General features: G+C 35.8%; 3 protein-coding genes across 3 annotated transcripts; 1 reads left to right on the top strand and 2 right to left on the bottom strand.

Annotated features, from left to right (window-relative positions):
* Window positions 1-4092: 4092 nt before the first annotated feature.
* Window positions 4093-4923, bottom strand: LOC113351774. Its single transcript, XM_026595708.1, has 2 exons — window positions 4433-4923; window positions 4093-4321 (listed from the first exon to the last, which is right to left on the bottom strand). The coding sequence occupies exons 1-2, from the start codon at window positions 4921-4923 to the stop codon at window positions 4093-4095; spliced, it is 720 nt and encodes a 239-aa protein (XP_026451493.1).
* Window positions 4924-14147: 9224 nt separating this feature from the next.
* Window positions 14148-14802, top strand: LOC113351773 (CST complex subunit STN1-like; the record flags this gene model as incomplete). The annotated part of the gene is made up of 1 exon (XM_026595707.1): window positions 14148-14802. A coding segment is annotated over one exon (546 nt), but the record flags the coding sequence as incomplete, so codon positions are not given.
* Window positions 14803-15710: 908 nt separating this feature from the next.
* LOC113353820 lies at window positions 15711-18100 on the bottom strand. Its single transcript, XM_026597304.1, has 6 exons — window positions 18049-18100; window positions 17601-17944; window positions 17229-17514; window positions 16853-16935; window positions 16400-16469; window positions 15711-16102 (listed from the first exon to the last, which is right to left on the bottom strand). Exons 1-6 carry the CDS (start codon window positions 18098-18100, stop codon window positions 15978-15980), a joined length of 960 nt encoding a protein of 319 aa, XP_026453089.1. The 3' UTR covers window positions 15711-15977.
* Window positions 18101-25602: the final 7502 nt, after the last annotated feature.

Genomic DNA, 25602 nt, shown 5'->3' with positions numbered 1-25602 from the left:
CTGACATACATGATCTCTAATTACAAATCCAAAACCAGCTGTACCTGGGTTGCCAATGGAGGAACCATCACAACAAAACATTGTATAACCAATTGGAGGAAGGAACCAATAGCATTATTTGATACATTGAAACTTAGTATTTCTAGAGCCCAGATTAAAGAATGATATTACCTTGTGATCATAATTTTGATTCCACATATCGCCTTTCATTCTTAATCCACCTTCAAAAACCAGCTTTTGGATTCTGCACTTGAACTGTTGCTCATTTGGCAAATATTCTAATGTTCTTTTGAAACCAAAGCTCTTCGATGATTGAACAAGCAGATGTGATCCAAGCTTCTTTAACCGATGGACTTTTGTGTTTTTCATTGTTCCATATATTTCAAAAGAATTTGGTATTCTAAATTCAAAAACAGAACACAGCAAACTCCATATTTTTGTACTGAAAATACAGTCCCAAATAATGTGACTCATACTATCTAGGTTGTTTTCACAAATGCAGCATCTGGAATCTAATTCATATCCGTTCTTAACCATTGCAGGATCATCAACATAAATGCCTTGAACAATTTTCCAGACATTACTTGTTATACTTGGATGCATAAATGTATTCCATATGTATTTAGAGCATTCTAAAATTGGTTCTTTATGTCTTAACAAAGCAACAACTGAAGATGTGGTAAATTTACCTTGCATATCACCAGTCCATATTAGAGAATCATGCCCTCCACTAATGTCATGTAAGCTCATGGAAGCAAGCAGCAACTGCGGATCTGAAGGAATACTCCATCTACCATCCTTTATAAGATCTGATACTTTCATGTTTAAATTGTGTTTTGCATAATCACTTAGTTCAGTCTTCTCAATTAGAGGAGTTTCACCAATCCAGTTGTCAAACCAAACATTAACATTATTACCATTTCCTATACACCATTTGAGATTTTCTTTTAAAGAACTCCCAGCCCACTTCAATCCTGTCCATATTGAAGATAACTTTCAGTTCTCATTCCATTGACCATTTTTATTCATATATTTAGCTTTAAAAAATAATGCCCATTCCTCTGTTGAATTAATAATTTTCCACATCATCTTCATAAGCAATGCTTTATTGATTATCTCAAGTCTTTGAATTCCTAAGCCACCTTTATTGTAAGGAGTGCAGACTTTCCTCCAAGACAATATTGTGTATTTTCTGACTTCCCCATCACCAGACCACAAGAAGTTTCTTATAATATTTTCGCAAACCTTAATGACAGATGCTGCCATTTATAAACTTCCATATTGTAGATTGAAATGCTACACATAACTAATTTGATAAGGATCAATCTATATTGAAAAGAAATTAATTTCCCCTTCCAAGCTGCTAGCTTTTTTTGAATCATTTCTACCATGGGCCACACGGTAAATACCTTTACTCTGCCAGGAGCTAGTATAACTCCAAGATACTTATCAGAGAAATCACTTAATTCAATTTGCATAAACTCCTTTATTTGATTCTTCCTCACTGCAGTAGTACCATCTATAAACATTTTACTTTTTGTTTTATTAATTACCTGACCAGATCCCTTTTGATACTTATCCAGCAATATCATAAGATTCTCTACACTTTTCTTGGCACCATTGCAAAAAATGAAAACATCATCAGCAAAAAACAAGTGTGTTGGATGTACACCTTTTCTTATAACCATTGGAGCTATCCTTCCTTCTTCCACCATTTTGTGAATGCATCTGCTTAAAACATCTTCCATAATAACAAAAAGAGTTGGAGAAAAAGGATCTCCTTGTCTCAGCCCCCTTCCCACAGAGAAGAATCCATGAGGTCAACCATTTATCATAACTGAAATTTTAGCAGATTCAAACAGAGTTTGTAGCCATTGACACCAGGAATTGGAGAAACCATACTTGCATAAAACTTGAAATAAGAAGTTCCAGTTAACTGAATCATAGGCTTGAGAAATGTCAAGTTTTAATGCAACATTACCTCCTCTTCTTTTTTTCCTCATTTCATTCACCATTTCAGATGCTAATACGATTTGCTCTTGTATACTTCTGCCTTTAATGTAAGCTACTTGCTGAGGAGTTCTGAGCTTTGTCATCAGTGAACCTATTCTTGTATTGATGATTTTGGTAAATATTTTAAGGCTGACATTACTATGACCAATTAGTCTAAAGTGATTAGGAGTTTTTGCACCATCTATTTTGGGAAGTAGAACTAGAAAATTGGAGTTGAGCCCTTTTGGAATAAATCTTCTTCTCCAACAGAACTGAATAGCATGAACCACTTCATTATGAATTATTTGCCAGCATGCTCTATAAAAACAACCAGAAAATCCATCTGGTCCTGGTGAGCTTTTAGGATCCATACTAAAAATTGTTTCTTTAATTTCTTCTGCACTTAGAATTGCATCAAGCATTTGTTGATCCTCCTTTGTAATTACCTATGGAATAAATTCAAGAAGAGAATCAGCTTCTTCTGTGCTTTAAACTGAAATTTTTGCTCAAAATGTTGAAACAAAGTATCTGCAATTTTGTTTTGATCGGAAATTATATTACCATTAATGTCCTCCAGCTCAATAATAAAATTTCTTGATTGTATAATCTTCATATTAGTATGAAAGAAACTTGTATTGGAAGGCCCCTCTTTTACCCATTTTATTCTAGCTTTTTGTTTGAGCTGAACTTCTTTAGAATTATAGAATATTAACCAGTCTGTCCAAAGCTTCAGTATTAGATGGATTGTTGTCAGATAGCTCCATTGCTTTATGAACTTCTTCTTCTGCTTCTTTTATTTTAACATGTATATTACCAAACACCTTCCAGTTCAAGTCCTTCATATTATTCTTCAGCTTCTTTAATTTTTGTAGAAGAACAAAAGATGGATCACCAATAACATGTTCATTCCAGCATTGGGAAACTACTTCCATAAAGTCAGGGTGAGATAACCACATCTTTTAAAATTTAAGAGGTATGTTTGGTGGTTTAGGAATACTTGCACGACCTCTTAACAAGGGAGCATGATCAGAGGCAATTCTTAATCTAACTTTATATTCCCAATTTGTATGCTTTTGAAACCACAAATGATTATAGACTGCTCTATCTAAATTGCACAAGATTCTTTTATTCCCATGTTGGCAATTAAACCAAGAATATTGTAAACCAGTTTTTGGAGCCTGTATTAATTCACAAATATCAAGACAATTGTTAAATTCTTGCATAACTCTTCTATTAGTTTCTCTGCCAACAACCTTTTCTTCAGAAGATACTATAGAATTAAAATCTCCTATAGAAAGCCAAGGTTGCTTTACATCACCAATTAACTCCATATCACTCCATAAAAATCTTCTTTGAACTACCCCCACATGAGCATGAATTCCAGAAACAAGAACACCACCAATGCTAACAGTTATCATCTGACTAGACATGGAAATAAAAATTGGTTCTGGTAAAGTTTTGTTCCAAAATAACCAAATGTTACCTTTTTTATTAGAAACTGAATTGTGAATTACTTTATTTTACATTCCAGGAAGATTCAATTTATTGCAGAATGAAGCACTGCAAACTACTTTTGGTTCAACAACAAACACTAATGAAGGATTGAATTGATTTATTAGAGACCACAACTTATTTTGAGCCCTAGATCTTCTAAGGCCCCTTATGTTCCAAAATAGAACTTTCATTGTAAATATTGGAGACCCTTAGTGCCTCCCTTGCTGGATTCTTTCTAACATTATATTTAACTGAAACTTATTGAGAGTTTACCTTTTGAGATGTATTAGATTGATCACTAGAAGTAGAAGCTGGTTTAGATGCTGCAGGTTTTTGAATTATCTTAGACCAAGTTGTAGTAGGGACTCTTTCCTCTGATATAGACCCATCCTTACCATTGATGTACTTAATAACACTCTTTTCCAAGGCATTGTCTTCAACTATTTGTAGAGCTTTTGCAGGAGTTAGGACTTCCTTGTCTTCATGCATAATATTGTCTTCTTCATTCTCAGTAGGAAGTGAACCAAACATCCCAGAAGTAATTTTAATTGTTTCATTTTCTTGTTGAAAAGTTTTTGGTGACAAGTGAATTTGATTGGTGGGAGTTTAACAGATATCAAATTTCTCCCTGACATGATCTTTAGGAGAGTTACCATTCATCTGACTGTTAGTTCCTTTTGAAGTTTCACAATTATCAAATTTCTCACTTGTTGTAGAATGTGTATTAAGTGCTGACTTTGGAGAAATACCATTTCCATGTTGATTACTAGATCCTTTTGATGTGTCTTTTTTGATTCTGCATTCAACTAGAAAATGACCAACAATCTTGCAGTGACTGCAGAATTTTGGAGGCTTGATTAGCAATACATTTTGCATAAATCCTCCAAACTTAGTTTTAATCCAAATCTAGCTAGGAACCTTTCTTTCCAAATCAATATTGATTAACATTCTTGCATAATAACCATTCTCATAACTCAAGGTAGCTCCATCAAATTTTACTGGATCTCTTAAAGCCCTTCGAATGGTAAAAAACGTTTTTTCATCCCAGTATTCCAAACTAAGACCTGGGAAGTGAACCCAAATCATTGCTGATGATGTTCTGTGATTTTCAGGGCAAAAATCAGGAATCCAATTTCGAATCCATAATACTTGATCTAAAACCTCCCATTTTCCTACTTTGATTAAGTTCTTATCTCTTTCATTATCAAGTTTTATTGTAAAAAAAACTTTTCCTAATGGAATCATTTTGCATTGACCTTCTAATCTCCACTGTTTTTTCAGATTCAAAACTGCATCCGAAAATTTCATACGAAGTAAATCTAGTCGACCAATGAGAGAAAATCTCCAAGCAGCACATCGCTCATCAATATCATTAACTAGATCGATTGATGGACATTCTTCAAAAGAATTACTTAAACCAATCTCAGATGAATCCATTTCTGGGTTTATATTTTTTTCCATGAAAATTAAAATGAAGTAATAATTAATGCTAATAAAAGTAACAAGGTGATATTTAATCACCAGTCATTGAAGTTTGTAGTTAAAATCACCTGAATTAAAGATGTTTGGAGCTCTGAATCCAACGAAGAAATTGAAAAAAGAACTGAGTCAGTCGCGGATCCTCATAGCCTAACTTAGCCGTTCCAGCCATAGTGGTGTTGAAATTAGTTTGGCTAATATTTTGGCAATTATTAGACAAAATATGTTCAATTCTATACCCACACAAATCAATTATATATACCCACAAAACATGCATATATTATTGATAGTGGTGTACAACAATGTACACACCTATAAAAAATTTTAAAAAATCCAACCATACCCCAGAAATGTTAATCTAAAAAAGAATCAAGAAAATCAAAAATGTTAATGTGTACAACTATGTACACATTGATAATAAGCAAGTGTACAACTATGTACACATTAAACTATATGCACATTAATAATCAACATATATGTGTATAATTATGTACACATTTAAAATCAACATGTGTAAAATTATGTACACAGTTGAATTACTGCCTTCTCTGAACCATCAATAACATCCTTACTTTTCAAGAAGGTAACAAAACTTCCAAATATCTTTGATTCGCTGAAACCACAAAGATGCCATCACCAAACAGATCTTATCAAATAAAATATCAAATCCAAAAATCAACATGTTTGTTCATCAACAATTAACAGGTTTACGTTTATGTGCACATTAACGGTCAACAACTGTACAACCATATACAATTAACTATAAATAGGCGTACAATTATGTATACATCAAAAATCAGCATGTGTACATTTATATACACATTAAGAATCAATATGCGTACAACTATGTGCACATTAAAAACCTTAGCATCAATTATGGTATTCATTTCAAAATTTAAAGTTTCTAAAAATGTAGGAATAATCCGAATGAAAGGAATCGATCTAAAATTTTGTAAAAGATTTCATGGTTGCTAAAGGCGGGTACCAATATTGCAAATAATTTGGCGGAAATCCATAATTAACATGAGAAACTGAGAGGCATGAAACTACTTACTAACCAATCCCCGAAGTGAGCCCATTCTCTATGAATATTAAAAGACCGAACATGGAGTCATTTTACCTGCAAAGAGGTACTTTAGTCGTCATTAGTACTACACCAACGGATGGACAAAAAGTGACAAAAGCTTTAAAGCATCTTAAAGGAGGTAAAACTACAAGATTCATAGGAAGTATGCAACAAATTTTGTCATGAAAATGAGGAAGTTGTAGCGATTCCACATGATTTATATAAAACGATCAAGAAAACAGAACTTGCTTAGGTCCTTAAGAGAAATCATTACACAAACAGAACTTGCTACTGTATTTAAATTCCAGCAAAGTAGTTCCAAGTAGGTAGTAGTAAAAATTTTAAAAATTTCGACACGCCAACGACAGTTCTAAAAAAACTAGCAGAAAAACGTCAGGGACTTAGACAGAGTCAAGGTTTGGTACGAGTGCTTAAACATTCAACCAAAGAATTTATACTTATGTACAATTTAGGATGAATCATTCATGACTTGACCAAGTATCAGATTCAAATTAAATTCTAGATTTGCACAAAGGGGTTCAAAAACCATGACATACTCTGGTGAAAATGCTTTGCCCGTAAAGTATTTGAAAGTCAACGGATTGCACAACTTTGAACAAGAAAATTGATAAACGTATTCATAAATTGAAAGTCTAGAAAGAATGTGCGCACCTAGTTGTTAGATATTTTTAATAATCAGTACATACTTCCAAATTTTTGTTCAGGATGTTTCCAAAGTATTCCGTAGAAAACATAATGAATTCACAGTAAAACTTGAGTACCCATTCACTTAAAACGATATTCAGTACACAACACTATCTGACAAAACTGAACAAAAGGGTGGTAAAACATATACTGAAATCTATTATGCGTTGAAACTGAACAATAACACAAGTTTCAATTAACCTAGAATAGATCTCATATAAATCAACATTTTAAAAATCTAATGGATCCGAGAACTTAAAACTCAAAATGGACCACCTACACAAAATCTACTGACATAGTAGCGTGCATTGATAACCAATCAAATCAAAACAAACACCTAAGGCATCACAAAAGAAATTGTAATAAGATTTACTAGGAAATGTTAAAAACAAACTATTGGTGATGTAAAATTTAATGAATCTGAGTAAGATATAGATGGAATTTTAACGGGCCTGTGTAGTTTTTAGATCTTCTTCTTTCAGGGGTTGTTGATGAGGGATAACCTTTGGTTATTGATGAAGAAGAGAAAAATCGAAAAATCTTAAGAATTCAATGAAAACTAATAGATCAAATGATCAAATATAGAAGTTTTGAATCTTCTCTTTCGTATCTAACCAATACATAAACCTTACCACTGATCTAAGGTTATCTTTCTCAATTCCTAGGGTTTCAAAGAAAAAATAGATCGAGAATAACAAGAGACTGAAAGAGAAATCAAACAATTTCGAAAGCAATAATATGGATGCAAATCTAGAGTTTAGTTTTTGCTGCAGAGCTCTGAGGATAACGGGCAATGAAAAAAATAATTTTGAATTAAATCTAGATGCGATTCTCATATGAAGTTTATTTTTGCCATAAAAGATACACATTTTGGACTGAATCGTCTACAAAAGGATTGAATCGTTTTAAATTTGGAAAATTTGGACCTTCTAGTACTAGGCCTGAGAGCATAGGCCTAGATAGTCAAAAGCCCAATAATTATGGGACTAAACGTTAATTTCCACTTTAAAAAAAGAAAACGGTCTGACAGCTAACTCGGGCCGAGTCAGATCCAGACGTCGAGTCCGTAAAAAAACAAACATTCTCTTAAGTCACCCATTACGTCTACATGAGAACCCGACCCGTTACAGTTCAAAACGTTTCCGATTAAAACGAGAAAAGAAATTATTATTATTATTTATTTTTTTTATTTTTTTTGCAGGGTACGAGAAATAAAAAGAACAGAAAAGGAGCAAAACAGAACAGGAAGGCTCAGTCTCGATAAGCTGAGTAATACAAGAGGGATGAGAGATTAACCAAATTACAGAGGATTGGTTAGTTGCAGCATAAGCTGCAAGCTGGTGAGCCACGTTGTTGGTTTTGTTTCAAATGAACTGAAAATCCACCATATTAAAGTTGTGCAGGTTGTCCCTTATTCTGATGATAGAGTTGTGAATACGCCAAGGGTATTGATAGTACTTGTACTTTAGAGAGTTGATTACAATAATAGAATCCCCTTCAAGAATAATGTCCTTCATTTCTTTCTTGATTGCTAGATCAACTGCAATAGTGACGCCATATGACTCAGCTTCAACAGCAGAAGCAAAGCTGAAAACTTTGCTCTGACAACTTTTAAACCCTGCCTCGCTATCTCTCGCAACTGCACTACTAGCATAACCTTTGATAGCAGCAACACCATCAAAGTTGATTCAACTTTATTATTAGGAGGAGGTTCCCATTTATCTTTCCCAGTTTGTAAAGAATCAGTCTCAGTTGGAACGACAATATAATCATCAGGAACAATCTTCAAATTTACCTAGTACATAGCTTATTGAATAATTGTGTGGATGGTGAATGTACCCCCGTTGAAGATTAAGTTGTATATATCTTTCCAAATTTCCCAAAAAAGACACAATCCCATTCTGAGGTGAAGAATTTCTCCTCCTTCATTTAACCACCTTTCAATGTACTCCTTAACAGTAATGTTTGGGGTTAAATTAACTCTCAGACTCATTGGAGAAGCGAATAACACAGCTTGACAATAGAGAAATAGGTGATCAATAGTCTCCTTGGCTATGTTGCAAAATCTGCACTCATCATAAACACCTCTCACATGTTTGCTGATATTTATAGTCACTGCCAGACCATTATTCAACATCCTCATATGAATAGGTGTATTTAGGGGGCAGAGTGTTTACTTTCCAGTATTTATTCCACGGGAAATCATAAACATGTGAGCCTGTTGGTTGTCTAGATGATAGAGTTTTCATGAAGGATTTCGTCGAGAAGGTACCTTTAAGGTGATGCTTCCATATCAGCTTATCAGTATTATTTGATTCTTCTTCCACTGGTATTTGAATCTCCAAAATTTTTGAGACTTCGGATTGGATGAATAGCTGTTGTAGCTTGTCTTCGTCACATCGTCGTTCTTCTTGAATAATAAGATCCCTTACCTTAGAAGTATTAGGCAAATTAGTTACATCTCTTGCAGGGCATTGTTCGGCAAGTTTAGGATCCATGGGTCCTCCCAGATGTTAATGTTCTCCCCATTCACAATAGTCCAACAACATCCATCTCTCATACTTTCTCTATATGTTAACATAGCACTCCAGGTAGATGAACAAGCAGTTGGTTTCTCAGCATTCCAAAAATTATTTTTCTTCAGATATTTGGCCTTCATCATATAACCCCATGGGCATTCAGGTTCAGTTAAAAACTTCCACACTAATTTTGCTATCATCGCCATGTTAAGATTCTGCAAGTTCCTGATCCCTAGTCCACCATGCTCTTTTGCTTTTTCCATTTGCTTCCATTCAATGAAATGCATCTTCCTCTCATTCCGAGAGTGACCCCACCATAAGTTTCTTATCGTTCTGGTTAGATACTGAATTATCTTTTTGGGTATTACGGCAGTGGCCATGTAATACGGCGAGATGATCCCCAATGAAGATTTTATCAAGACGGTTCTACCTGCTTGTGAAGTAGTACCCCCCTTTCATCCAGCCATATTGTTATCAAACTTGTCTTGTAGGAACTCATATGAAGAATTTTTATGAGCAGGTTGAAGAAGATAATGGCCCAAATATTTGTCAGCATTCTTCATTTGTTGGACCCCCAGAAAGCTTGATACCTCTTCTCTTATTGTACTACTGACACCCTTGCTGAAAAAGATAACAGATTTTTGCATATTTGAATTCTGGCCCGACCAAGCAGCGTAAATACTGAGGATATCCACTAGGGTTTGAGCAATTATATTCTCCGCCGTACCAAAGAGCAGCAAGTCATCAACGAACATTAAGTGGGAAATGGTAGGAGCATCCTTACATATTCGATAACCATTGTAGAGGCCATTATTCTCCATGGTTATCATTAACCAAGATAGACCTTGCGAACACAGAATGTAAAGATATGGAGACAGTGGGCACCCCTGGCGTAGCCCTCTTTCACTGACAAAATGACTTTCCGCTTGACCATTAATGATTATAGAAAATGTTGCAGTCGAGATGCAGTTCATGATCAAGTCGTGGGTTTGACCAATAATACCAAAAACTCTAAGATAATGGCTCATAAACCTTCAACTAACTTTGTCATATGCCTTACTAATATCAATTTTCAGTGCAAAAGCACCTATTATAGATCTAAATGTAGACATAGAGTGAAGAATTTCTTTAGCTTCCACTATATTGTCTATAATTAGTCTACTTAGAATGAATGCAGATTGATCTTTATCTACTAATTTCAGGTGACCCTTTAGTCTCTGAGCTAGAATTTTCGTTACTACTTTATATAATATATTCGTTAAAGCAAGAGGCTTATAATCAGATGGGAGGGTAGGGTTCTTTACCTTGGGAATCAACACCAGATTCGTGTGATTCAATCCTGGTGGGATTTTCGATGTAGTGAAAGAATTTTGAACAGTCTTGATGACGTCCTCAACGACAAATTCCCAACACCTTTTGTAGAACAAAGCATACATTCCACCCGGCCCTGGTGACTTGAGACTCTTCATTCTTTTGATAGTATTCCAAACTTCTTCAGGGGAGGGGATCAACATCAGGTTGGAGTTTGTATTACTCTCAATTGTTGTAGAAGCTTGAAATAGGATATCATACTTTTGCTCGTTAGGGTATCTTTTAAATAGCTCAGAGAAATGATTCACAAGGTAATTTATTACCTCCTCTGCATCAGTGATCCATTTACCTTCTGGAGATATGAGAGCTTCTATGGTGTTTTTCTTCTTTCTTTAGATAACAGAAAGGGGAAAGATGTGGGTATTTTTATCCATATTAGGAATCCAGTTCACCTTAGTTCTTTGTTCATGGTACTTCTGCTGCATAAGGATCATTTTATCGATCTTCTTGCATAACTGCTTTTCTTCCTCTCTAGCATATCTTTGATGAGCTTGCATTTGGACTTGCAGCAGTTCATTTTTAGTTTCCTCAACAACTCTGAATATATTTCCAAACTCCTTCTTTCCCCCATTTACTTAGCTCTTTGCCAGCTATATTGATCTTCATCATAGTATTACAATTTCTTTCATTCCAAACTTTTTGAACCATATCTTTGAAAGCAGGGTGATCCACCCAATAATACTCAAATTTATAAGAAAACTTTCTCTTTCTTTTATTATTTATGTGAGTGTTTAGTAAAATTGGTGCATAATCACTGCTCACCCTAGGAAGATGCACCACCCCACTATCCTGGAACATACGCAACCAATTTGTAGTGCAAAGAGCTATGTCTAGTCTTTCAAATATAGGGGCACTGTTGACCGCATGATTAGACCAAGTAAAAGCTGGTCCAACATACCCAATATCAATCAATCTTCTATCATGGATAAATTTTTTGAATCCATTATTAGCAGTATTGAATTTCTGGCTACCCCCTGCTTCTCAACATTAGACTTGATTGCATTTAGATCACCCACTAAACACCAAGGATTGACTAATTGCTCAGCATATTGAGAGAGTCGAGCCCAGAAGTTATTCCTTAGATGATGCTCCTGAGGTCCATAAACACATAGAAGATCCCAATTTTTATCAATAAATTTACTAATTAGACAATGAATAATATTCTTATCAGCTCTTATAATCTCCAAATCAATATCATTCTTCCATAAAACAACACTGCCTCCACTTCTACCAATAGCCGGAATGCACTTAAACTTACCAAAACCGAGAGAATTAAAGAAAGTATTAGAATTAGACCCACCAATTAGAATCTTAGTCGGAAAGGAAATTTGGAGATTGCAGACCCTGAGAAGTGCCTTCAAATTGCGTCAAGATGTTTCTCAATCCTCTACAGTTCCGTGAGAAAATTAACATCGGCCATGTGGCTGATTCTGGGCAGCCACCATACCCCTTTGATAGGTTTGCATATTATTGATTTTTTTTGATTGTTTGTCGATATCCATAGGGAAAGCTGCTCTCTTGGATCCACTGCTAGAATCTTCATTGACAAATCCAACATGTACCTGAGTTTTCTTCCTAACTGATCTCTTCCACCCTTTCTTTTTCCTTCGTTGGCTATTCTCTGATGCTGAGGTTGAGGTAGAAGATGTAGTATCTCCTTTTTCTGATTTCTCAATTAGGGGATCAAATTTTGTTTGAGAAGAAGGAATATTGGACTGAACGAAGAAGAAAGAATATTTTTGGATATTGTTATTTCCCCTTATCTCGGTACTGGGCTCTGCAGATGATTTTGCTCTTTCTTCATTTATCATTGGGCATGTTTATCTGAGTTAGAGCCCGTTGTGACTAGAGATGACTGTATAGTAATTGCTGAGTCATTTTTGCCAGGTGCGCTGGAGGAATGATGCTTCTCACTTTGCTGACTCATTATTTGTGTCCTATTCTGGTTGATTGGCAGTGAAACGCTTTTAAAGCCGCAGAGTTTTCTTGGATCTGTTGCAACAACCTCGTCTTTTCTTTTTTCAAATATTTCAGAAATTCTGACATTAACAGTCATTTCTTTCCCAATTCCGGCGATAGGGGTGTTTTCTCTTTCTTTTTATTTACACATGTCTTGATCCCCTCCCTTGGATGAGCATATCTGCTTACTAGCTCTCTCACTACTCTTGCTCATACGCTGTATTTTAATAGACTCCCTATGCTCATCTTCCACTTTATCAGATTCACCATTCTTATCTCTGTGTAGGCCACTGTTTTCCGTCATTTTCAGGGAAGCCAAATCCATCTGCAAGTGACGCGTGTCATCAATCTCGACTGTTAGTCTATAAGTTGGAATCAACGGCTCATATAGAATGATATTCATCATTTTCGTAATGATGTTATTTTGGTTTGGACTGATGGTTCCAGGATCAGTAAATATGATATAAGCACGAATCTCCTCTGTTATCTTTCCAGGGACTTGTCGTTCATCTTTAGAGCTATCTCTTCAGTACTCAGACTACTATCTTCTTCCAATTTTTGTGACAGTTGATGACATTGCTTCATTAAGTGCCCAAAGAAACCACAGTAAAAACACACTCTGGGGAGTTTTTCATACCTGAAATATATCTTAATCTATTTTTTTTTTTATTATTTCAGAGTGATTACCATATCCATAGGCAGATGTTTTGTTATATTCAGCTTCACCCTAACTTTAGCAAACTTCCCCCATTTTGTAGCCAGTTGAGAGCCAATGGGATCCGGAGTACCCATATTTTTTGTTATATTGTAGACCTTTACAGGATTCAACATACTTAATGGTAATCCGTGTATGTGTATCCAAAAATGAACGAACTTGAACTCATAATCTTCTAATAAGTAATCTTCTATGCTTCTTTCAACTATCATCAAATCTTCTTTAACTGACCATGGAGATCCTTGTAACACTGCTTCCAAATCACACAAAAGAGAGAAGGTGACATTGTAGAATCCACTTCCTAAATATATGATCTTTAGAAAACCAGGAGGTCTCCACGCCTTTGAGAGAATTTCGTGGAGGATTTGTAGACTATATTCTCTGCCTGAATTGAATCTGAAAACTAGAATTTTATTATGACTTGGTGAAGAGGTGTGACTGTTATCCTCTTCTTCATACATTAGGGTTTTTGGTTCTTCTATATTATCATTATTTTGATGGCAGATACCACCACCTTCTTTACTTGTAAATGATGAGGAAATCATGGGTTCTAAAAACACAAAGAGAAACGGGAATACCAGAACGAAAAAAAACCGGAAGGTGAAGAACAAGAAGAAGAAAGAAACAAAAACCTAACTCAAAAGGAGAGAAAGAAAATGGTATAGAAAGATCCGAAGGAAACTAAGAAATCACCGTGATCAGTGACATAGAAAGCACCCATGAAGGGGAGATATCATCATCCAGAAAGATGAAAAAAGAACCTTGACTGTGTCAAAGGGTCGACGGCCAAAATTGACCGAAAAAAGTAAAAAAAAAATAATCTTCAGAAAAGAAATTAAAATGAAAATCCTCTGAAACCTTCATTCGGACACTTTCTACACTTAAAAGGGATCCAGTTAAGAACTCTCACGCAAAACTCTTGGCGTTCGACATTCTCTCACTAAGCCGGCGTAATATATCATCTCCATCATCATCCTCAAATACTGTCATCTTCTATCGAAAATCTCAACAAATTTGCAGAGTTGAAACCCTCGGCGTGGTTGTGACTAGAGAATTCAAGGCGGGAAAATCCCTAAAGTTCTTAATCGACGATGGTACTGGTTGTGTCTCATGCATTCTCTGGTTGAACCAACTTACTTCTTCTCACTTCTCTAGAAAAATCCCTGATGATGTTCGGATCTTGGCAGAAATTGCTAACAATCACTCCTCTAAGATACAAATTGGTCGGCTTGCTAGAATTCGCGGTCGCGTTACAGTTTATAGAGGAAAGATAGAGATTACTGTAACAGATGTTGTAATCGAGAGAGATCCAAATGCAGAGATTCTACACTGGTTAGACTGTGTTAAGTTAGCTCGGAATTGTTATGATGTTGTTGCTCCTAATGTCCAATGAAGGTTACCCATTTGTTGGGAACACAAGTTAGGGTTTGAATGAGTAAATGTATGACTAATTCTACTCCATTTTGTAACCCTCTTAACAGAATCTAATACATATTTCCATTTTGTTACTCGTCTGTCAAATTGACAGGAGTGTTTTCACTTTTGAGTTGTTCTAAAACGTTTTTAGAATGTGTGAATTGAGTAATGAGTTCCTTTGAAAATCCCCACACCTCCTAAGTTCAGTTCATTAAGTTGATAAGTATTTGTCAATGCCGATCAGGGGATTTGTTAACTTCTGGATCCAAACTCGACGTCACATAATCGAAATTCTTGATAGATTGATTTTTCTTTTAACTTTGTTCAGCATCTCCTCTCTGCAACTCAAGTTTAAAACTCCCATAACAAGTTCTAAATAGCTATCATATACCCAGAGGAGTCAAAAGTTATAACACCAACACCCCCACAGCAGTCACCTTCTTCTGGCTTCTTTGGCATGTTGGTGTTCTTCTCATTGTTTCCAAATCCCCTCTTCAGTCACTCTTGCCAGCCTAAAAGTTGCATACATCTCCCTGTCGTTGGTCATTCCACTACGATACGAGAGTCTGGAAACTAGTTCAATAAACTTGTTTCAGTGTTCATTTGTTAAAATGTCGATCAAACGCTGTAGAAGCCTTCAGTAAGCAAACTGGTTTTAGCTCATTACTACGGCACTGGGATTTCGTTCTAGTCTTTGAGGACAACCTACTCAAGTGATAAAACCTCAAGAAACTATGAAGTAGAAAACATATCTCAAACAAAACCAATAGTTAGGCAAACTAGATTAAAGTCCACATGCCAGCCTCCTATAACAGGAAGGTGGATTGCAAATGGGTTAGGGACGCTGCACCTTCTTTTTTTCTTCTTCTTTTTTTTCCTTTTGGCCTTTTGTTTTTCAAATCTTTCACTGTTGGAACGGGAACAATCCCGTTCTCGTCCTTACCAAAATTACTTGTAACTTCTTCTAGCTCCCATCATGCATAGTAATCTCCACCTTTTTTTTATTTACTTTTATTGATATATAAAAATATTAGATCGGTTAAAATGGGGACTGAAACCAAATAAATCCATAGAAAAATCACTGGGGAAAACAGTTGAAGAAATTTAGGACAGTTTTCTTTTTCGTCTCGAAGATATATACACAAAAGCCAAGGTAGCATGACGTACTGCATAGGGTAATATGCCCATTTCTATCAGAGCAAATCAGGTAGGCAAGAATTACCAAATGATGGTAAGCCTCCTGTATTATACTCTTCAGTCTTCAACCAGAACCTGGATCGAGAACAGGAAGCCGGCAGTGTAAACTAATAGATTTGTCATTATGTCGTGTCCCTGGAATGAAGAACTGGAATATAACAGTCAAACAAGCACCCAGTTGGGCTATACCTGTAAAACAAAAGAAGAAGAGGACAACAAAGGTTGATTATGAAAAGGAATAAATGGTTGTAGCAGGTTAAGTTAGAACCCTGATCAGATGTTCTGATATTGCAAATCACTACATATTTGTTTGCACATCTGATCAACTACAGTCTGAGACGATTAATGAACAAAACTGAAAACAAAAATGATTTGTACTTCAATAAAGTACCTGCTGCCATCCACCATCACAAGACAACTTAATGATATGGGACCTCTGTTACAGGACTATAAAATCATTTAAGAGGAACTTTCAGAAGTACTTACCATAAAATGAGGAATCTGGTTTTGCTAGGTGACACTGCAGACTCTTGGCAAAGTGCTTCATACTTACTTGCTGTTCATATTCATACATATAAATTACATTAAAGCATATCAAAAGAAAAGAAACAAAAGGATGTTTACGTACATCAGTATATTATAGTTGGTTCAATCATAACAAAAACCAGGTTTAAAACTGATGGATATTGGAGTTTGCACTCTCATAAGGTTCTCAGGGGTAGCCATAGAGTATGGAAATTCTAATTATTTTTGCTAAACCAAGGTTTAAACCAATGATAATACTCATGGTAACATTACTTAATTCCAGTCTCCTAAAGCTTATAGATTGTTATATTTGGTTGTGAAATAAACCTTTTTTTCTTTTTTCAAATTTCAGTAGTGTATATTTTATTGTAGTAACGACGAGATTGCATTTCGAGAAGAAAAACACATACTAACCACAGACATAGCTTCTCCCCTTTGTACTGCCATTTCTGTTCGAGATTGAGCGCTCATATTTCGGTAGCTAGGAGGTTCCTCAGCTGAAAGTTGAAACACTCAACACAATTATGAAGCAACAGAGTAGACGGCTTTCTAGTAGATTGGTAAAGTCGTGGGGTGTTGATACTGACGACCTGAGTTCAAAACTCATCAGTACCCTTATTTCAACTTACCAATCTAAAGTTAAGTAAATGTATTAACAAAAGTAGATTAAATGATTCATGTTTCTCATAGCTCGAAAATACACTAAATATTCAACCAATTGAGTCCCAATTTTCAGAAGTTACAATATGAAAGAAAAAGAAGCCATCGGATAAGTCCAGTTCAAGATTACCTTGCACTCCAACAACTCGCAATTTGCGAAATTCCTGTCCTAGACTAATGAGTGTAGTAGAAACTTGTAAATGGAGATCACCATACTGTGCAACGGAGATATTAAGTAAGTCACCAACATGCTTAAGGCGATCCACGAAGCTCTGCAATTGCCCTAAATCTGGTACTTGAACCAGAGTTTGAGGGAGATCCTGAGCCATATCAAGTGCAGTTTGAAGTTCCAATAGATCAGCTCTAGAGAGTGGTTTTGAAATGGGTACATCTTGTACCACTGCAGACTTGTAACCCTAAAACAAATTAAACATAAATACTAATATCACTTTTTGGTTTAGGTATTTCGTCAAACAAATTATATGCAATCTTAAATTCTAACCTTGGATTCAAAGGAGAGGAAAGGCATAGGTTGCTGTGAATTAGGGGGTAATTTCTTCACAAGCTTAATTTGAAGACGATCAGTAACAGTAGTGGTTGTGGTAGTCGATGAAATGCTAACGCTGCTTCGAAGAGCTCTTTGTAAAAGAGCCAGATCAACGGTGAAAGCAATACGATCTTCGTTTTGGCTTGAGATACGGTAATCATCAAAAAGAGCTTCTTTACGAAACTGAGCAATTGATTGAACACCATCACCGTTGAGTAGATTGTGAAGAAAAATTGCATAGTCTTTGGTTAAGTAAAGATGACAAATTCTTCCCATTTTGTCCAGCGCTGGCAAAAACCCTAATTTCATAGAAAAATAAACAAGTATTGGTTTGGTTAGAGATAGAAAGAAAGAAAAATAATTAGAAGAAAGGGAAGGAGAAAGAGATTTGAATTTACTGAACTCTTTTCGAGCAGAGTAACTCCATTATCCGTAAGGAATGCTTTGAATTTCATTCTTCTTTTTTCCTCAAAAATTCGTTGAATCTGAAATCTCAATTACTGCTTCGCTTGAAACCCCAAACTTAATGGCTTTCCCGTGTAGTTCTGGAAATTGCTTCAAAAAAAGGTGTATTTCTTGAAAATGAGAGATCTAAAAATGGAAGTTTCCCGCTATTTTTATAATTTAGGGCTGCAAAGCCCAGTACTGTTTCTACCCCTGTTCAACAATGTGAAAACTACCAACGCGACCCAATTCTCAGATTTTTTCCATCTCAAACGTACGAACGGAAAATGTCATGCGCGCACCTATATATTTGAAAAAACTTATTGTGAGACCGATTTTTTTTAAAATTAAGTTTTCTCGGAGATCTCTTTTTCTTTCAATGGCTTTCCTTCGAATGAAAGAGAAATTAGATATTTAGGGCCTGCAAAATTGAGTAGAAGATGAGATCTGCTATTGAGAGATTGAGATTTCTGGGTCTAAAGAGAGAGATCAGGTAACGAATTGATATTTAGGGTATTTGAAGCGCATTCAGAAATCGACATGGAAGGAGCTCTACCGTGGATCAGGTAACGAATCGATTTATTGTGTTTCTGACTGGAGTTTTGATTTGTATCATATGTGGAAGGATTCAACATTTGTACTGCAGCCATTAATTTAGCAGACCTCGTTTTAGATGCTAGTCTTGAAGACGATGATGAAAATCTCTACATCCAACCAGTGAAGTGTATAAGCTTTACTAGGATCATATATGCACATGCTTCGTGCTACATTTGTACTGTAACCATTAATGTAGTAGACCTCATTTTAGATGAATTCGAGTACAGTAATATGAATTCTCGAAATGCCAAAATTATTTGGGCAGTAGAATTAACAACTAAAATGCACCAAAACTAAATTGTGAGTATAGAAAACATCTGATCTTTTGACGCTCAGTGATAGAGTGTAGTTGGAAAGTATTAAGAGGACCTGTTTTTTCTTGGAATTTTCTTTTCTCAAATACTCAGCAAAGAACTCCTTTGTCATCGGGCACCATACTTCAGCACACTGGACATTTGCAATAAACCCCCCTTATACCAAGTCCAACAAGTAGCTTCATACAGTTTTGGACATCAGGGAGTAATTACTGTAGACATGAAATTACGGGTGTGATTACAAAAACAGGGAGTAATGTGAAAGAGTTCAAAATTGGAGATAGAGTAGAAGTCGAATGTTTAACATGTTCTTGTTTGAAGTGTGAATACTGCAAGGATTCTCAAGAACAATATTGCGAAAATCATTTTTCATGTTCTTGGTTTACCTCCGGAAGCTTGGTGTTTGACCCAGTTTAGAGCATCAACAGCGTCATCATAAGCAGTTGGTAATCAACTTTTCGGAGCCAGACGATACTCTATTGAAAGTACTATTGCTGGTAAAGTAGTTTCCTTGGATATGCAGTAGTCATGAACTCATGATATATAGTCCAAAATGTACTGCAAAGAATGAACCCACCACCATGGTAATATATTATGACATGAAGCTTATTTGTTGTGGGTAAATCTTGATGAATTGTGGGTTTGAATATACGAATCCAAGTATTGTGTTGAGCATTGAGAAGTATGTCTTTGGAATTTGGATCATCTGTTGTATTAGTAATTTGAACCGGGAGATTTCGTTTGAATATAGATGTACATTTGTGAATGGAATGTTTCATCACCTTGGCCCAATACCAAATGGGTTTGTTGTGGGCGTTACGTGCATTTGGAAGAAAATGGGGGATGTGAATAGTGATGCATAACAAGTTATGCATCTACAAAATTTGTTGCATTCTTGTTATGCAGTCCCGAAAATAGTTGCATAACACGTTATGCAGTTTTTTTTTCTTTTCGCATAACTTGTTATGCAGTCCAAAAATGGTTGCATAACACGTTATGCAGCTACGTTTTTGTTAGTATTGATACCAACAAAAAATAAGGTTGCGTAACTTGTCATGCACCTACACTAAAGTCTACATAACATGTTATGCAGTCATGAAAATAGATGCATAACCTGTTATGCATCCGAAAATATGGCTGCATAATGCATTATGCATCGAGAAAATTGTTGCACAATCTTTTATGCATCGAGAAAATAGATGCATAACCTGATATGCATCTGTAAATATGGATGCATAATGTATTATGCATCAATTTTTCATGTACGCACTAAAATCAACCAAAACAATGCATAATGCATAACTTTGTTATGCATATGCATGATTTATTATGCAGTCGAGAAAATGGTTGCATAATTCGTTATGCGTCTGCAGAATGTGTTATGCATCTTTTTTGGTGACTGCATAATGGATATGTAGTCAGTTTTCGAATTTTTTTCCTAAAATGATGATCACCTCCGATTTTTTCGTGAAAACAAAAATTTGATATTGTTGTTTTTGCTCGTTGCGTAGCTCTCTTTAAAAGCTTTCCAACGAGATAAAATTTGTTAAATTCCAAGGCGCGGATTTTTAGATATGTTATATTCAAGTTTGCTTTACAATTATACCCCTGAAAAAATAATATGCATAACGAGTTATCCCTGAAAAAATAGTATGCATAACGAGTTATGTATTGATTCTTAATAATTTCGGATAATTTTGGGTGTCACCGTACCTAAAATTAATTGTGGGCCTGACAATGAGAATATTATTTCCTTTGGGTCTGCGCCTAATTTTTCCTTCAACAATTGTGAAGACTGGATCTATATAAACTGGGTTCGGTTCAGGTTACTTGGGTATTGCCATTTATCATCTTGTTTGAAACTCACAAAAATCTATTTGGTGAAACCGAGGATCAAGGTATTGAAAGCGTGAAGCGGAGCGTGAAGCATTTTTAATTTTTAGGAAGCGATGCGTATGCCGAAGCGTGAAGCGTCGCTTCATGGTTGATGTTTGAAACGAATGTTTTCTTATAAATAAATTAGTCGTAACTAGTAATTATAAATTTATTAGGAAGATAATATCTATATAAATTTTATATAAGTCTAACTTTTATCAAAAACAAAGTGTGTGTACACCGGTTCAACCTACTCCAGACGAGTGGGAGGTGGGGTGTTTCATTCCCCTTAAAAACATTCATTTTTTTCTTTTAAAAGCTTTAAAAATTAGACGAAATTTTCAAAGCTACATGAAAGATGCGCTTCATATGACCGCTCCGGAGCGCAATGCTGAAATTTGAAGCGAAGCGTATGCTTCATGAAAGATGCGCTTCATATGACCGCTTCGGAGCGAAATACTGAAATTCGAAACCAAGCGTATGCTACGAAACGTGAAACACAAAAAAAGAACGTAGTGACAAAATACAACACAAAAAAAAAAAAAAAAAAAAAAAAAAAAAAAAACCCTAAATCAGATTTATGTACAGAAGCTCTGCGAATCGGGCGACCGCCGTTCCAACCCACCTTCACCGATTTTTTCCTTTTTGAAGACCAAATCTTCTGCATGTCTATGATTCGAGCTTAAATTAATCCCCTTGTTCATAAATTAGTTACTACAAACCTCGAATCTTTGTTGTTCATTAGTTTTGTTTCGAATTTTTCAGCGTTTCTCCCGTTTCTCAATTTCTTATGAAAACCAAATTTTCAGCCATGGATTCTCTAATTTTCTTCAGCTAAGCGTTGATTACTGACCATGTAGCTCACGGGGCCATTAAGTTTCTTTTTAGTATCTTTACCTTCTCTTAATTGGCGAATTTTCTCTGGTCTTTCCTACGCTTTTATGCTGCATCTGGAGGGATGATGGTCTATCTCATTTTCCTTGCCGTTGCGCTGCTATACTGGTTTGTCTTTCTGTGTCTGTTTCTTCCTTTTTCTGCCTCCCCAATTTCAATTGTTGTTTTAGTATTTGGTTTGTATACCTGTAATGGGATTTGGTTCCTTTGTTGACCCAACATGTTTGTTTTTATGTCGAATCAGAGTTCCGATTAAATCTAGTGTCTGTAGTTCTATATTTGTTAGTATTGGTTTCGGCTTGCCTTTGTATTCAGGGGTTTGCTTTATTTTCTAGTTTCTCTTAACCTTTGTTTTCTTCCGCTGGAAGGTTCAGGTTTTCCCTAACCTTTGTTTTGATTCTGCATCCTTGGTTTCTCTGGAAAACCCCATCTTGTTTTACTTCAGCATCATATTCTTTTGCTAGGTTAATATCCACCTTATTGTCTACCTTGTTCCTACTCGGGCATTAGTAAGTAGCACCTTCTTTTTGTTGTGCTCAAGCTATCATAGTGATTGTTTTACCAGTTCCCCTGCTATTTAAGTTTGTTTAAGGTCTGTTAGTTTTGTCCCAATCTTGTTGAGCTCTTTTGCTTCTGTTTAATATTTCTTTGGGTTACTTTGTCGGATTTCTCTCATCCCATTTTTTGCTGAAATTCATATTTTTCTTATCTCTTTTGGTTCTTGTCGAACAGTTTCAAACCAGTGATTCGTGATCTCCACTTTTTTATAACTGTTTGGGGTCTAGAGTCAGCTTTCTTCCTGGCTGGTCTGGTTTTTCAGTTTAGTCTGTCTCTGCATAATCCTATAGTTTTGTGTCAAACAGTTATTACCTAGTGCTTCCTTTGTTAATTTATCTAGCTCAGTTTCCTTCTTAACAGCTCATGGCTTCTTAATTAGCTCCTCCCACAGCTCATTTTCATCAATTTGTGTTTTCTCGTTGATTCCCTTCAATCTTAATATTAGTTATAGACAATAAGGTGTATATCAATAGCAAAGTTTCTCATTTTCCTATCTGAGTCACTCCGGTTCTCCTTTCTCTTATTTTCTTTTGGCCCTTTTGACTAGTAGTATTCTCTTTGTATAGTGTCTTTTTGCATTTGAATGCTCATTTGCATTATTTTAGTTTCTCGCATTGAGATTTACTGTCTTATTTTTGTTTTGTTTTGTGCTATTATGAGTTTTTGAAATTTGTTTTACTGCTTAGTGTTCTTTGTATGGGCCTAGACCAGTGTTGTCTCTTATCTTTCCGTGGTGCGCTGAGAAGCATCAACAAACATTCTCTTTGTTTTACGTATTGTGTCCTTTAGTTTTAAGCAGTTGAATTTTCTATCCCCCTAGACCAGCAATTTTCAGATCCAGTGCCACCAATTCTCCTCATATACTACAAGAAATTAATGGTTCCCTAATTGATGCTACATGGTCGGTATATTGGTTTTCTATTGTCTTTCTACTTAATCTTTGCAGTAGTAAATTTGTAATTTTTTAAACCTCTTTATCCTTTTTTTGTCTTGGTTTTCTGTAATACTCTTTGAGTTTTGTTCTGCTCTTAAGTGAAGCTTCAGTTCATTTTGCTCCTGTATTGCTTTCGTTAATTCCTTTCTCTAGTATTCTTTTAGAACTTGTGTGCCTAGACTATATCCATTTACTCTTTCTCATTCCATTACAGTTTTGCAATTTGTTTAGTCTCCTTGTTAACATTTATCAATCCTTACTCCCTACTTGTTTTAAATATTCGTTCAAGTGACATTATGAAACTTCTCTCTTGGAATGTCCAAGGTATTGGCACTCTAATTACCCAGGACCACTTTAACCACCTCAATCTTTTTTACAAGCCAGACATAGTTTTCCTTGCAGAGGCAAAAGCTCCGTTGTCTCGAATGGAACTCTTTTTTAAAATTGCCCACTTTGCGGACTGGTTCATTGTTCCTTCTATGGGAATTGCAAAAGGGTTGGCGATATCGTGGCACAACAACATAGAAATGAACCTTTTATCTTCAAACTTCAATGTTTGCCATTTCAAAACAAAAATTGGAATAGTTGAGGTGCTAATTACTTGTGTTTATGGTGTAGTTGACCCGAAAGATAAATTTGAACAGTGGTCATATATTGTTAACATTGCTCAACAGGTCAACAAACCTTGGCTCCTACTAGGAGATCTAAATGTTATCCTGGATCCAAATGAGAAACAAGGTGGAAATAAAACTAGCTCAAGTAGCAAATCTTTTATAGTTCGAACAATGGATTCCATGGGGCTTCAAGATGCGGGTTATGAAGGAGCGCCTTTCACATGGTCCAATAATAGAGAGGGAGTTGTTAATAGGATGGCAATGGGGCGGGTATGGGACGGGGACCTTGAATCCCATCCCCTATCCCGTTCAAAAAACCCAAACCCATCTCCTACCCATTCCCCGTAAGAGTGGAGCGGGGACGGGTATGAGGAATACCCATAGGGGGTGGGTTTCTCATGGGTTGCCATAACATTACAATAAATATTTAAAATTTTGTAAATAATTATAATTATTTTGTAGTGATAAAGGTGAGAATATAGAGAAAGAGAAAGAGTTTCTTATTGACCATCAGTAGGGTTACATGGAAGAATGTCATTTATATACATGTAGAAGGAAGACCCTGAATATCTATCTGGGCCGCACATCTATGGGATGTAGGCCCTACAACACTCCCCCTTGTGCGGTCCAATAGAACTTCATAACCAGTGCTTCACATTTAGTGCTTCAAATGTAGTTCTTCAAATGTCTTCCTCTCCTTGATGACTTGTGCCGAAATCAATTGCCTCATTAAAACTTTGACAAGGAAAAACCTAGTGGGACAAAACCTTGGTACAACTCTTCACATGTATTACTTCACATGTTGTCGTGTACTTTACATGTAGTTCATCACATGCAATACGATCTTCAAAGACCGGTGAGTCTAAGTTAATTGCCTCGTTAAAACTTCGTCAAGAAAACCCAGAGGGATAAAACCTGAACTAAAGGAAAAGAGTACAATATTAAGCAAACTTAGAACATAGTTGAACTCCAATATGTTGCCTCACTAAAACCTTGATAAGGAAAATCCAGTGGGATAAAACCTTGACGGAGGGAAAACAGTACAACGTGACAGATGTAAGTAAAGGTGATCTGTTACAGATGATCACTTTTCTCCGTTGAAGTTGACTAGTTGCTTCACAACTCTTAAGGTAGAAAATCCTCTTGGGAAAGACAATAGCCGTATTTGGGAAATTGCATTCCCGGTGTTTGTTGTTGCTTCATTAAAAACCTTGTTGAGTATTAAAACCCTGTGGGAAAAAGAAACCTCGGTGAAGGAAAATAGTTCAACACACCATTAGATGCTCCCCCTGATGTCATACATTTTTCATTAGTCTAATGCAATCAAAAGGAGTTTATCACACTTTACTTTGGTGACTTGAACGTTTATAAAACCCCGTTGTTGATTCTAGAAGTTACGTTGCTTAATAGACTATCGCATTTCATTTCTTTGATTCAGATATTTCCAGTAGTATCAACACGATCTTTATGTCTTCAACGTTCAACATAGTTGATGTTTTTAGTGTTGTCTCGCTAAAAACCTTGTCGAGTAACAAAACCCTTTGGGAACAACTATTCTAGATCGAAGGGAAAAAGAGTACAACACAGCTTCAATTTCGAAGTAAATTATGTCGACATCATATCCTTGGATCCTCCCCTTGATGTCGGCATCTCCCCCTGATTACTTTCAGAGTTGATCCAGACAGTTCCTTTAGTCGTGTATTTTTCGAAACTGAATATTCGTAATG

Source organism: Papaver somniferum, chromosome 2 (assembly GCF_003573695.1).
Source record: "Papaver somniferum cultivar HN1 chromosome 2, ASM357369v1, whole genome shotgun sequence".
Lineage (NCBI taxonomy): Eukaryota > Viridiplantae > Streptophyta > Magnoliopsida > Ranunculales > Papaveraceae > Papaver > Papaver somniferum.
The sequence above is the reverse complement of the archived record's forward strand: the minus strand, read 5'-3'. Positions and strand labels throughout refer to the sequence as shown.

Coding starts and splice junctions, on each gene's coding strand:
- LOC113351774 (XM_026595708.1), bottom strand. CDS start 4,923: ATGGATTCATCTGAGATTGGTTTAAGTAATTCTTTTGAAGAATGTCCA. Junction 4,322..4,432: donor AATGGTTATTATGCAAGAAT/GTTAATCAATAT, acceptor AAAATTCTGCAG/TCACTGCAAGATTGTTGGTC.
- LOC113353820 (XM_026597304.1), bottom strand. CDS start 18,100: ATGAAATTCAAAGCATTCCTTACGGATAATGGAGTTACTCTGCTCGAA. Junction 17,945..18,048: donor AGTTACTCTGCTCGAAAAGA/GTTCAGTAAATT, acceptor CTATGAAATTAG/GGTTTTTGCCAGCGCTGGAC. Junction 16,936..17,228: donor GCGAGTTGTTGGAGTGCAAG/GTAATCTTGAAC, acceptor TTCAACTTTCAG/CTGAGGAACCTCCTAGCTAC.